The sequence below is a fragment of the Babylonia areolata genome, chromosome 14 (genome assembly GCF_041734735.1).
Source record: "Babylonia areolata isolate BAREFJ2019XMU chromosome 14, ASM4173473v1, whole genome shotgun sequence".
Taxonomy (NCBI): Eukaryota; Metazoa; Mollusca; class Gastropoda; order Neogastropoda; family Buccinidae; genus Babylonia; species Babylonia areolata.
In genome coordinates this window covers 635,977-649,875 of record NC_134889.1, presented here as the reverse complement: position 1 = coordinate 649,875, position 13,899 = coordinate 635,977, and the positions used below count along the sequence as shown (strand labels likewise).

The 13,899-nt window shown below is 47.7% G+C and overlaps 1 protein-coding gene across 2 annotated transcripts in view; it reads right to left on the bottom strand.

Moving 5' to 3' along the window:
- The window catches only part of LOC143289709 (uncharacterized), a 145,638-nt gene that overhangs the window by 49,271 nt on the left and 82,468 nt on the right, over positions 1-13,899 (bottom strand). For both annotated transcript variants that reach the window (XM_076598766.1, XM_076598767.1), the window contains exons 29-34: positions 13,424-13,636; positions 10,505-10,567; positions 7,788-7,852; positions 5,413-5,540; positions 1,905-2,014; positions 649-867 (exon numbers count right to left, since the gene is read on the bottom strand). In XM_076598766.1, coding sequence (XP_076454881.1) covers positions 649-867; positions 1,905-2,014; positions 5,413-5,540; positions 7,788-7,852; positions 10,505-10,567; positions 13,424-13,636 — 798 coding nt within the window. The remainder of the gene's footprint in view (positions 1-648; positions 868-1,904; positions 2,015-5,412; positions 5,541-7,787; positions 7,853-10,504; positions 10,568-13,423; positions 13,637-13,899) is intronic.

Below are 13,899 nucleotides of genomic sequence, written 5' to 3'. Positions count from 1 at the left end.
TCTCCTGGCCTCTTCTTCCTTCAACATTCTCATGGCCTCCCCTTCTTCCTTCAACATTCTCCTGGCCTCCCCTTCTTCCTTCAACATTCTCCTGGCCTCTTCTTCCTTCAACATTCTCCTGGCCTCTTCTTCTTCCTTCAACATTCTCCTGGCCTCTTCTTCCTTCAACATTCTCCTGGCCTCTTCTTCCTTCAACATTCTCCTGGCCTCCCCTTCTTCCTTCAACATTCTCCTGGCCTCTTCTTCCTTCAACATTCTCCTGGCCTCCCCTTCTTCCTTCAACATTCTCCTGGCCTCCCCTTCTTCCTTCAACATTCTCCTGGCCTCCCCTTCAACATTCTCCTGGCCTCCCCTTCAACATTCTCCTGGCTTCCCTGAGTGTAAACGTCATCCTCCCTTGTGCTAAACCAATCTGTTGTTGTCCAGCTTCCAATTATGTGTGTCCTTGACCCACTTCGCTAATGTGTCCTTGACCTGCTTCTGTTTATGTGTGTCCTGTCACTGCTCTGCCCCACCTTCTGTGCAGCTGCTGAAGACATTTCTAATGAATTCTTACCAACACAACACTGTGTTATGAAGCCTAGCAAAATGCACAGTGTCCAATAAGCTCTCACCCCCCACCCTCATGAACACGGCCCTGTGACCCACTCAGTTCCGGCATCACCAAGGTGTCATGGTCCACACAGGCATCAGCCCCCAGCCCTCGCACAGCCTCCACCACCGTCTCGTTGACCTCCGATCCTGCACCCTGTCGGTGCAGCAGCACCAAGGATTGGGTGCGGGGGTCACACAAGCCGTCCCTCCCCACCCCCACACACAGCAGTACTCCCAGGTGATCTCCGTCACTGTACAGCACATACACATAACCTGCACACACACAAACACACACACACACACAACACACACACACAACACACACACAGCACACACACAACACACACACACACAACACACACACAGCACACACACAACACAAATACACACACACATGCAAGCGCGAGCACACACGCAAGCACTCACACACAAAACACACACACAACAACACACACAACACACACACACGCACACACACACACACATACATGCACATACACATGCACACACACACACACATCTCAATTATCCTTTCAACCAACACATGGCACAGTGTAATGTAATCCATATTTCAGTCATTGTATCGTACAAAACCAAAGAAATTGTTTCAGACCCATCAAGCCACAGATGTCAAGTGTTTGATCAGTCAGCACAGAGCTGAAGAGTTGAAGTCTCCACAATGCCACAAGAACCAAAGCTATCATTCCCCCAATCTCTCCATTAAGGAAAGAAGACAAATATCTCTTTCTCACCAACCATACAACCAAAGAACAACGACAAATCTGTTACCCCTCCAACAGATATTTATTGTTACTTCAGCTGGTACACATGCACTCACCACAAGGGTCATCACTGTCACAGTCCTTCAGCTGGTACACATGTACTCACCACAAGGGTCATCACTGTCAGTGCTTCAGCTGGTACACATGCACTCACCATAAGGGACGTCACTGTCACAGTACTTCAGCTGGTACACATGCACTCACCATAAGGGACGTCACTGTCACAGTCCTTCAGCTGGTACACATGCACTCACCATTAGGGACGTCACTGTCACAGTGCTTCAGCTGGTACACATGCACCCACATCAGCTGGTACACATGCACTCACCATAAGGGACGTCACTGTCACAGTACTTCAGCTGGTACACATGCACTCACCATAAGGGACATCACTGTCACAGTACTTCAGCTGGTACACATGCACTCACCATAAGGGACGTCACTGTCACAGTACTTCAGCTGGTACACATGCACTCACCATAAGGGACATCACTGTCACAGTACTTCAGCTGGTACACATGCACTCACCATAAGGGACGTCACTGTCACAGTGCTTCAGCTGGTACACAGTGCCAGACTTGTGTGGGTCTGCTGTCAGCTCCATCACACGGGACGGAAGGCATTCCTCAGTGTCTGAGCTGAACAACAAATCATATTTGATAAGCAACACACAATTCCTCAGCCCAAAAGAGGAACACATCATTGTCAGGATGCTCAATTACAACATGAGCACAACATCAAATGCACACATCAAAGATCCCTCAGCCCAAAAGAGGAACACATCATTGTCAGGATGCTCAATTACAACATGAGCACAACATCAAATGCACACATCAAAGATCCCTCAGCCCAAAAGAGGAACACATCATTGTCAGGATGCTCAATTACAACATGAGCACAACATCAAATGCACACATCAAAGATCCCTCAGCCCAAAAGAGGAACACATCATTGTCAGGATGCTCAATTACAACATGAGCACAACATCAAATGCACACATCAAAGATCCCTCAGCCCAAAAGAGGAACACATCATTGTCAGGATGCTCAATTACAACATGAGCACAACATCAAATGCACACATCAAAGATCCCAATCCACGTCAGTGTTGGGTGCACTGCGGAAATACAAAAATACAGACCTTTCCCTCACTAACACCACACAACATACACTGGAGCTGAACTACTGCAGAAAAATCAAGACGGATACCTCCACGTTTCTCTCTCTCTCTCTCTCTCTCTCACCTGTCCTACCTGTCCACAGAGCACTGACAGACTGTGACGTACCTGTAGAAGCGATACACACACACACAAACACACACACACACACACACACACACACACACCTGTCCTACCTGTCCACAGAGCACTGACAGACTGTGACGTACGTGTAGAAGCGATACACACACACACACACACCTGTCCTACCTGTCAACAGAGCACTGACAGCCTGTGACATACCTGTAGAAGCGATACACACACACACACACACAAACACACACACACACACCTGTCCTACCTGTCCACAGAGCACTGACAGACTGTGACGTACCTGTAGAGGCGATACACACACACACAAACACACACACACACACCTGTCCTACCTGTCCACAGAGCACTGACAGACTGTGACGTACCTGTAGAGGCGATACACACACACACAAACACACACACACACACACACACCTGTCCTACCTGTCAACAGAGCACTGACAGCCTGTGACGTACCTGTAGAGGCGATACACACACACACACACACACACACACCTGTCCTACCTGTCCACAGAGCACTGACAGCCTGTGACGTACCTGTAGAGGCGATACACACACACAAACACACACACACACACCTGTCCTACCTGTCCACAGAGCACTGACAGCCTGTGACGTACCTGTAGAAGCGATACACACACACACAAACACACACACACACAAACACACACACACACCTGTCCTACCTGTCCACAGAGTACTGACAGCCTGTGACGTACCTGTAGAAGCGATACACACACACACAAACACACACACACACAAACACACTCACACACAAACACACACACCTGTCCTACCTGTCCACAGAGTACTGACAGCCTGTGACGTACCTGTAGAAGCGATACACACACACACAAACACACACAAACACACACACACACAAACACACACACACACACACCTGTCCTACCTGTCCACAGAGCACTGACAGCCTGTGACGTACCTGTAGAAGCGATACACACACACACACACACCTGTCCTACCTGTCCACAGAGCACTGACAGACTGTGACGTACCTGTAGAGGCGATACACACACACACAAACACACACACACACACCTGTCCTACCTGTCCACAGAGCACTGACAGACTGTGACGTACCTGTAGAGGCGATACACACACACAAACACACACACACACACCTGTCCTACCTGTCCACAGAGCACTGACAGCCTGTGACGTACCTGTAGAAACGATACACACACACACACAAACACACACACACACACCTGTCCTACCTGTCCACAGAGTGTGACGTACCTGTAGAGGCGATACACACACACACACACCTGTCCTACCTGTCCACAGAGCACTGACAGACTGTGACGTACCTGTAGAGGCGACACACACACACACACACCTGTCCTACCTGTCCACAGAGCACTGACAGACTGTGATGTACCTGTAGAGGCGATACACACACACACACCTGTCCTACCTGTCCACAGAGCACTGACAGACTGTGACGTACCTGTAGAGGCGACACACACACACACACACACACACCTGTCCTACCTGTCCACAGAGCACTGACAGCCTGTGACGTACCTGTAGAGGCGATACACACACACACACACACACACAAACACACACACACCTGTCCTACCTGTCCACAGAGCACTGACAGACTGTGACGTACCTGTAGAAACGATACACACACACACAAACACACACACACACACACACACCTGTCCTACCTGTCCACAGAGCACTGACAGCCTGTGACGTACCTGTAGAGGCGATACACACACACACACACACACACACACACACACACACACCTGTCCTACCTGTCCACAGAGCACTGACAGCCTGTGACGTACCTGTAGAGGCGATACACACACACACAAACACACACACACACCTGTCCTACCTGTCCACAGAGCACTGACAGCCTGTGACGTACCTGTAGAGGCGATACACACACACACAAACACACACCTGTCCTACCTGTCCACAGAGCACTGACAGCCTGTGACGTACCTGTAGAGGCGACACACACACACACAAACACACACACACACCTGTCCTACCTGTCCACAGAGCACTGACAGCCTGTGTCGTACCTGTAGAGGCGACACACACACACACAAACACACACACACACACACACCTGTCCTACCTGTCCACAGAGCACTGACAGCCTGTGACGTACCTGTAGAGGCGACACACACACACACAAACACACACACACACACACACACCTGTCCTACCTGTCCACAGAGCACTGACAGCCTGTGACGTACCTGTAGAGGCGATACACACACACACACAAACACACACACACACCTGTCCTACCTGTCCACAGAGCACTGACAGCCTGTGACGTACCTGTAGAGGCGATACACACACACACACAAACACACACACACACCTGTCCTACCTGTCCACAGAGCACTGACAGCCTGTGACGTACCTGTAGAGGCGATACACACACACACACAAACACACACACACACCTGTCCTACCTGTCCACAGAGCACTGACAGCCTGTGACGTACCTGTAGAGGCGACACACACACACACAAACACACACACACACACACACCTGTCCTACCTGTCCACAGAGCACTGACAGCCTGTGACGTACCTGTAGAGGCGACACACACACACACAAACACACACACACACACACACACCTGTCCTACCTGTCCACAGAGCACTGACAGCCTGTGACGTACCTGTAGAGGCGATACACACACACACACAAACACACACACACACCTGTCCTACCTGTCCACAGAGCACTGACAGCCTGTGACGTACCTGTAGAGGCGATACAGCAGAGAGATGGATCCACTGGCTGTCTTGGTGAAGTGGAACTCTGTTGCAGCTGCTGCGCCCAGTGACTGCGACATGTTTGTTTGGTACACACTGCGCCAGGACCCTATGATCTGTACACACACACACACTGTGTCACAACCCTATGATCTGTACACACACAACACACTGTGTCACAACCCTATGATCTGTACACACACAACACACTGTGTCACAACCCTATGATCTGTACACACACAACACACTGTGTCACAACCCTATGATCTGTACACACACAACACACTGTGTCACAACCCTATGATCTGTACACACACAACACACTGCATAACAACCCTATGATCTGTACACACACACACAGCACACTGTGTCATGACCCTATGATCTGTACAAACACAACACACTGCATAACAACCCTATGATCTGAACACAACACACACACACACACAACACACTGTGTCACAACCCTATGATCTGTGCACACACAACACACTGTGTCACAATCCTATGATCTGTACAAACACACAACACACTGTGTCACAATCCTATGATCTGTACACTCACAACACACTGCGTAATGACCCTATGATCTGTACAAACACACAACACACTGTGTCACAATCCTATGATCTGTACAAACACACAACACACTGTGTCACAATCCTATGATCTGTACACTCACAACACACTGCGTAATGACCCTATGATCTGTACAAACACACAACACACTGTGTCACAATCCTATGATCTGTAGACTCACAACACACTGCGTAATGACCCTATGATCTGTACAAACACACAACACACTGTGTCACAATCCTATGATCTGTACACTCACAACACACTGCGTAATGACCCTATGATCTGTACAAACACACAACACACTGTGTCACAATCCTATGATCTGTACAAACACACAACACACTGTGTCACAATCCTATGATCTGTACACTCACAACACACTGCGTAATGACCCTATGATCTGTACACACACACAACACACTGTGTCACAACCCTATGACCTGTACACACATACAACACACTGCGTCATGACCCTATGATCTGTACACACACTGCGTCGTGACCCTATGATCTGTACAAACACTGTGTCAAACCCTATGATCTGTACTCACAGAAAACACACTGCGTCATGACCCTATGATCTGTACACAAACCCTATGACCCTATGAACTGTATGCACACAAAACACACTGCGTCACAACCCTATGACCTATACACACACTCTACAATCTGTACACACACAACACACTGTGTCATGACCCTATGATCTGTACACACACTGCAACATGACCCTATGATCTGTACACGCACAACACACTGTGTCATGACCTTATGATCTGTACACACAATGTGATATGACCCTATGATCTGTTCTCACACACAACACACTGTGTCATGACCCTATGATCTGTACACACACAAACACACTGCAACATGATACTATGATCTGTACACACACAACACACTGCAACATGATACTATGATCTGTACACACACAAACACACTGCAACATGATACTATGATCTGCTCACACACAAACACACTGCAACATGATACTATCTGTACACACACAAACACACTGCAACATGATAGTATGATCTGTACACACACAAACACACTGCAACATGATACTATGATCTGTACACACACAAACACACTGCAACATGATACTATGATCTGTACACACACAAACACACTGCAACATGATACTATGATCTGCTCACACACAACACACTGCGTCATGACCCTATGATCTGTACACACAAAACACGCTGCAGCACCCACCCACCCACACACCACACAGTTACATCCCCTGTCCCACATCCACCCACACCCACCCACCCACACACCACACAAACAGTTACATCCCCTGTCCCACATCCACCCCCACCCACCCACCCACACACCACACAAACAGTTACATCCCCTGTCCCACATCCACCCCCACCCACCCACCCACACACCACACAGTTACATCCCCTGTCCCACATCCACCCCCACCCACCCACACACACACCACACAAACAGTTACATCCCCTGTCCCACATCCACCCCCACCCACCCACCCACACACCACACAAACAGTTACATCCCCTGTCCCACATCCAACCCCACCCACCCACCCACACACCACACAGTTACATCCCCTGTCCCACATCCACCCCCACCCACCCACACACACACCACACAAACAGATACATCCCCTGTCCCACATCCACCCCCACCCACCCACCAACACACCACACAGTTACATCCCCTGTCCCACATCCACCCCCACCCACCCACCCACACACTAACATGATGCCAGTGACGCTTACAAGAAAACGTCTGCCCCATCTTACCAAGTCCTCAGTGACTCCAGCCTGACCTCCTATCAGATCAACACGGCACCCAATCTTGGTGTACTCTTCAACAATCAAACCGAAACAAAATCAAACAAAATATTAAATGCATAAAAAAGGAAAACATGAGTGTGAGAGTGAAAAGTGAGAGAGGAGAGGGCAAAATCCAGCAAGTTAGTATGCACTTATATGCTTTTGTTTTTGGTATGTTTTTTTTAAGTTTGAAGACACTGACCTCATGAAGTAAAGTCAGGAAGGGGTTAACAGAGAGAGAGACAGAGACAGACAGACAGAAAGACAGACAGACTGAGATATACAGAGACACAGAGACAGACAGACAATAAGAACAGGAAGACACAGAAAGACAATCAGACAGACAGACAATAAGAACAGGAAGACACAGAAAGACATTGAGTCAGACAGACAATAAGAACAGGAAGACAAAGACAATCAGACAGACAAAAAGAACAGGAAGACACAGAAAGACAATGAGACAGACAGACAATAAGAACAGAATGACACAGAAAGACAGACAGACAGACAATAACAACAGGAAGACACAGAAAGACAATGAGACAGACAATAAGAACAGGAAGACACAGAAAGACAATGAGACAGACAATAAGAACAGAATGACACAGAAAGACAGACAGACAGACAATAAGAACAGAATGACACATAAAGACAATGAGACAGACAGACAATAAGAACAGAATGACACAGAAAGACAGACAGACAGACAATAACAACAGGAAGACACAGAAAGACAGACAGACAGACAATAAGAACAGGAAGACACAGAAAGACAGACAGACAGACAATAAGAACAGGAAGACACAGAAAGACAATGAGACAGACAGACAATAAGAACAGGAAGACACAGAAAGACAGACAGACAATATGAACAGGAAGACACAGAAAGACAATGAGACAGACAATAAGAACAGGAAGACACAGAAAGACAGACAGACAATATGAACAGGAAGACACAGAAAGACAGACAGACAATATGAACAGGAAGACACAGAAAGACAATGAGACAGACAGACAATAAGAACAGAATGACACAGAAAGACAGACAGACAGACAATAAGAACAGGAAGACACAGAAAGACAGACAGACAGACAATAAGAACAGGAAGACACAGAAAGACAGACAGACAGACAATAAGAACAGGAAGACACAGAAAGACAGACAGACAGACAATAAGAACAGAATGACACAGAAAGACAGACAGACAGACAATAAGAACAGAATGACACAGAAAGACAATGAGACAGACAGACAATAAGAACAGAATGACACAGAAAGACAGACAGACAGACAATAAGAACAGGAAGACACAGAAAGACAGACAGACAGACAATAAGAACAGGAAGACACAGAAAGACAGACAGACAGACAATAAGAACAGGAAGACACAGAAAGACAATGAGACAGACAGACAATAAGAACAGGAAGACACAGAAAGACAGACAGACAATATGAACAGGAAGACACAGAAAGGCAATGAGACAGACAATAAGAACAGGAAGACACAGAAAGACAATGAGACAGACAGACAATAAGAACAGGAAGACACAGAAAGACATTGAGACAGACAGACAATAAGAACAGGAAGACACAGAAAGACAGACAGACAGACAATAAGAACAGGAAGACACAGAAAGACAATGAGACAGACAGACAATAAGAACAGGAAGACACAGAAAGACAATCAGACAGACAATAAGAACAGGAAGACACAGAAAGACAATCAGACAGACAGACAATAAGAACAGGAAGACACAGAAAGACAATCAGACAGACAGACAATAAGAACAGGGAGACACAGAAAGACATTGAGACAGACAATAAGAACAGGAAGACACAGAAAGACAATGAGACAGACAGACAATAAGAACAGAATGACACAGAAAGACAGACAGACAGACAAAAAGAACAGGAAGACACAGAAAGACAATGAGACAGACAGACAATAAGAACAGGAAGACACAAAAAGACAATGAGACAGACAGACAATAAGAACAGAATGACACAGAAAGACAGACAGACAGACAATAAGAACAGGAAGACACAGAAAGACAATCAGACAGACAGACAATAAGAACAGGGAGACACAGACAATCAGATAGACAGACAATAAGAACAGGGAGACACAGACAATCAGATAGACAATATGAACAGGAAAAAACAGAAAAGACATTCAGATAGACAGACAATATTAACAGGAAAAAAACAGAAAGACATTCAGACAGACAGACAATATGAACCGGAAAAAACAGAAAGACAATCAGACAGACAATAGGAACAGGAAGACACAGAAAGACAATCAAACAGACAGACAATATGAACAGGAAAAAACAGAAAGACAATAAGACAGACAGATAAGAACAGGAAGACACAGAAAGACAGACAGACAGACAATAAGAACAGGAAGACACAGAAAGACAGACAGACAGACAGACAATAAGAACAGGAAAAAACAGAAAGACAATGAGACAGACAGACAATAAGAACAGGAAAAAACAGAAAGACAATCAGACAGACAGATAAGAACAGGAAGACACAGAAAGACAATCAGACAGACAGACAATAAGAACAGGAAGACACAGAAAGACAGACAGACAGATAAGAACAGGAAGACACAGAAAGACAATGAGACAGACAGACAGACAATGGACAGGAGAATGACAAGAAAACAAAGGGAGCTTACCCATGCTGTCAAGGCCGTCAATGTAGGCAGTGGTCAACACGTCGTTTTCCACATCACACACATCTGGATCAACACAATGTCTCCACTGTCATTAATGTGTGTGTGTAGTGTGTGTGGGGGGGATATTGTCACACACATCTGGATCAACACAATGTCTCCACTGTCATGAATGTGTGTGTAGTGTGTGGGGCGGGGGGATATTGTCACACGTCTGGATCAACACAATGTCTCCACTGTCATGAATGTGTGTGTGTAGTGTGTGCAGGGGGGGATATTGTCACACATGTCTGGATCAACACAATTTTTCCACTGTCATGTGTGTGTGTGTGTTGGGTGCGTGGGGGGGATATTGTCACACACATCTGGATCAACACAATGTCTCCACTGTCATTAATGTGTGTGTAGTGTGTGGGGCGGGGGGATATTGTCACACGTCTGGATCAACACAATGTCTCCACTGTCATGAATGTGTGTGTAGTGTGTGTGGGGGGGATATTGTCACACACATCTGGATCAACACAATGTCTCCACTGTCATTAATGTGTGTGTAGTGTGTGGGGCGGGGGGATATTGTCACACGTCTGGATCAACACAATGTCTCCACTGTCATGAATGTGTGTTTGTAGTGTGTGTGGGGGGGATATTGTCACACATGTCTGGATCAACACAATTTTTCCACTGTCATGTGTGTGTGTGTGTTGGGTGCGTGGGGGGGGATATTGTCACAAATACCTGGATCAACACAATGTCTCCACTGTCATTGATGTGTGTGTGTAGGGTGTGTACTGGGGATATTGTCACACACATCTGGATCAACACAATGTCTCCACTGTCATTGATGTGTGTGCACAGGGTGTGTGTGGGGGATATTGTCCCACATACCTGGATCAACACAATGTCTCCATTGTCATTGATGTGTGTGTATAGGGTGTGTGTGTGGGATATTGTCCCTGGATCAACACAATGTCTCCATTGTCATTAACGTGTGTGTATAGGGTGTGTGGGGGATGTTGTCACATGTCTGGATTAACATACGTCTCCACTGTAATAAGTGTGTGTGTATGTGTGTGCGCGCGCACATACGCATGTGTGTGCGTGCGCGCGCGCGTGTGTGTGTGTGGTTCTGACACGTCACCATCTGTGTGACACTGACACTGTCACCCTGTTCTGAAACATGTGCCACATTCTGTGTGTCAAACTGACACTGTCACCCTGTTCTGAAACGTGTGCCACATTCTGTGTGTCACACTGACACTGTCACCCTGTTCTGAAACGTGTGCCACATTCTGTGTGTCACACTGACACTGTCATCCATTACATCTGCAAAGGATTCTGTCAAATACAGTTGTTAGGCACATCTCTTTTTAATCTGGTATTTTTAAACTTCCATAGTCATGTTACAGCTTGTATATAATAATAATAATAATAATATCTGGTAATTTTATGGTGCAAACTAACCAGATACAAGGAGCAACAGGTCCATGTCAGTACCTGGTATGGACAGTACCCACTGAGGACAGGTCCATGTCAGTACCTGGTATGGATGGTACCCACTGAGGACAGGTCCATGTCAGTACCTGGTATGGATGGTACCCACTGAGGACAGGTCCATGTCAGTACCTGGTATGGATGGTACCCACTGAGGACAGGTCCATGTCAGTACCTGGTATGGATGGTACCCACTGAGGACAGGTCCATGTCAGTACCTGGTATGGACAGTACCCACTGAGGACAGGTCCATGTCAGTACCTGGTATGGATGGTACCCACTGAGGACAGACAGGTCCATGACAGTACCTGGTATGGACAGTACCCACTGAGGACAGGTCCATGTCAGTACCTGGTATGGATGGTACCCACTGAGGACAGACAGGTCCATGACAGTACCTGGTATGGACAGTACCCACTGAGGACAGGTCCATGTCAGTACCTGGTATGGATAGTACCCACTGAGGACAGGTCCATGTCAGTACCTGGTATGGACAGTACCCACTGAGGACAGGTCCATGTCAGTACCTGGTATGGACAGTACCCACTGAGGACAGGTCCATGTCAGTACCTGGTATGGACAGTACCCACTGAGGACAGGTCCATGTCAGTACCTGGTATGGACAGTACCCACTGAGGACAGGTCCATGTCAGTACCTGGTATGGACAGTACCCACTGAGGACAGGTCCATGTCAGTACCTGGTATGGATGGTACCCACTGAGGACAGGTCCATGTCAGTACCTGGTATGGATGGTACCCACTGAGGACAGGTCCATGTCAGTACCTGGTATGGACAGTACCCACTGAGGACAGGTCCATGTCAGTACCTGGTATGGACAGTACCCACTGAGGACAGGTCCATGTCAGTACCTGGTATGGATGGTACCCACTGAGGACAGACAGGTCCATGACAGTACCTGGTATGGACAGTACCCACTGAGGACAGGTCCATGTCAGTACCTGGTATGGACAGTACCCACTGAGGACAGGTCCATGTCAGTACCTGGTATGGACAGTACCCACTGAGGACAGGTCCATGTCAGTACCTGGTATGGACAGTACCCACTGAGGACAGGTCCATGTCAGTACCTGGTATGGACGGTACCCACTGACAGGTCCATGTCAGTACCTGGTATGGATGGTACCCACTGAGGACAGGTCCATGTCAGTACCTGGTATGGATGGTACCCACTGAGGACAGGTCCATGTCAGTACCTGGTATGGATGGTACCCACTGAGGACAGGTCCATGTCAGTACCTGGTATGGACAGTACCCACTGAGGACAGGTCCATGTCAGTACCTGGTATTGATGGTACCCACTGAGGACAGGTCCATGTCAGTACCTGGTATGGACAGTACCCACTGAGGACAGGTCCATGTCAGTACCTGGTATGGACAGTACCCACTGAGGACAGGTCCATGTCAGTACCTGGTGTGGATGGTACCCACTGAGGGGAGGCAACACAGTCCAGGTCCACAGCACTGAACAAAGCGTCGCGTGTGTCGTTGTCAATGGAGGATCTTCGGGACAGGACCTCAATGGTCGTGCGGTGGGGGTGGCAGCGGGAGTCATCGTCCAGGTGGCACCACAGAGCCAACATGGCGCTGTCATCACTGCTCATCCTCACCACCTTCATGGCCACTGCAACACACACCACCCCAAACCACCTTCATGGCCACTGCAACACACACCACCCCAAACCACCTCCATCACCACTGCAACACACACCACCCCAAACCACCTTCATGGCCACTGCAACACACACCACCCAAAAACCACCTCCATCACCACTGCAACACACACCACCCCAAACTATCTCCATCGCCACTGCAACACACACCACCCCAAACCACCTCCATCACCACCACAACACACACCACCCAAACCACCTCCATCACCACCGC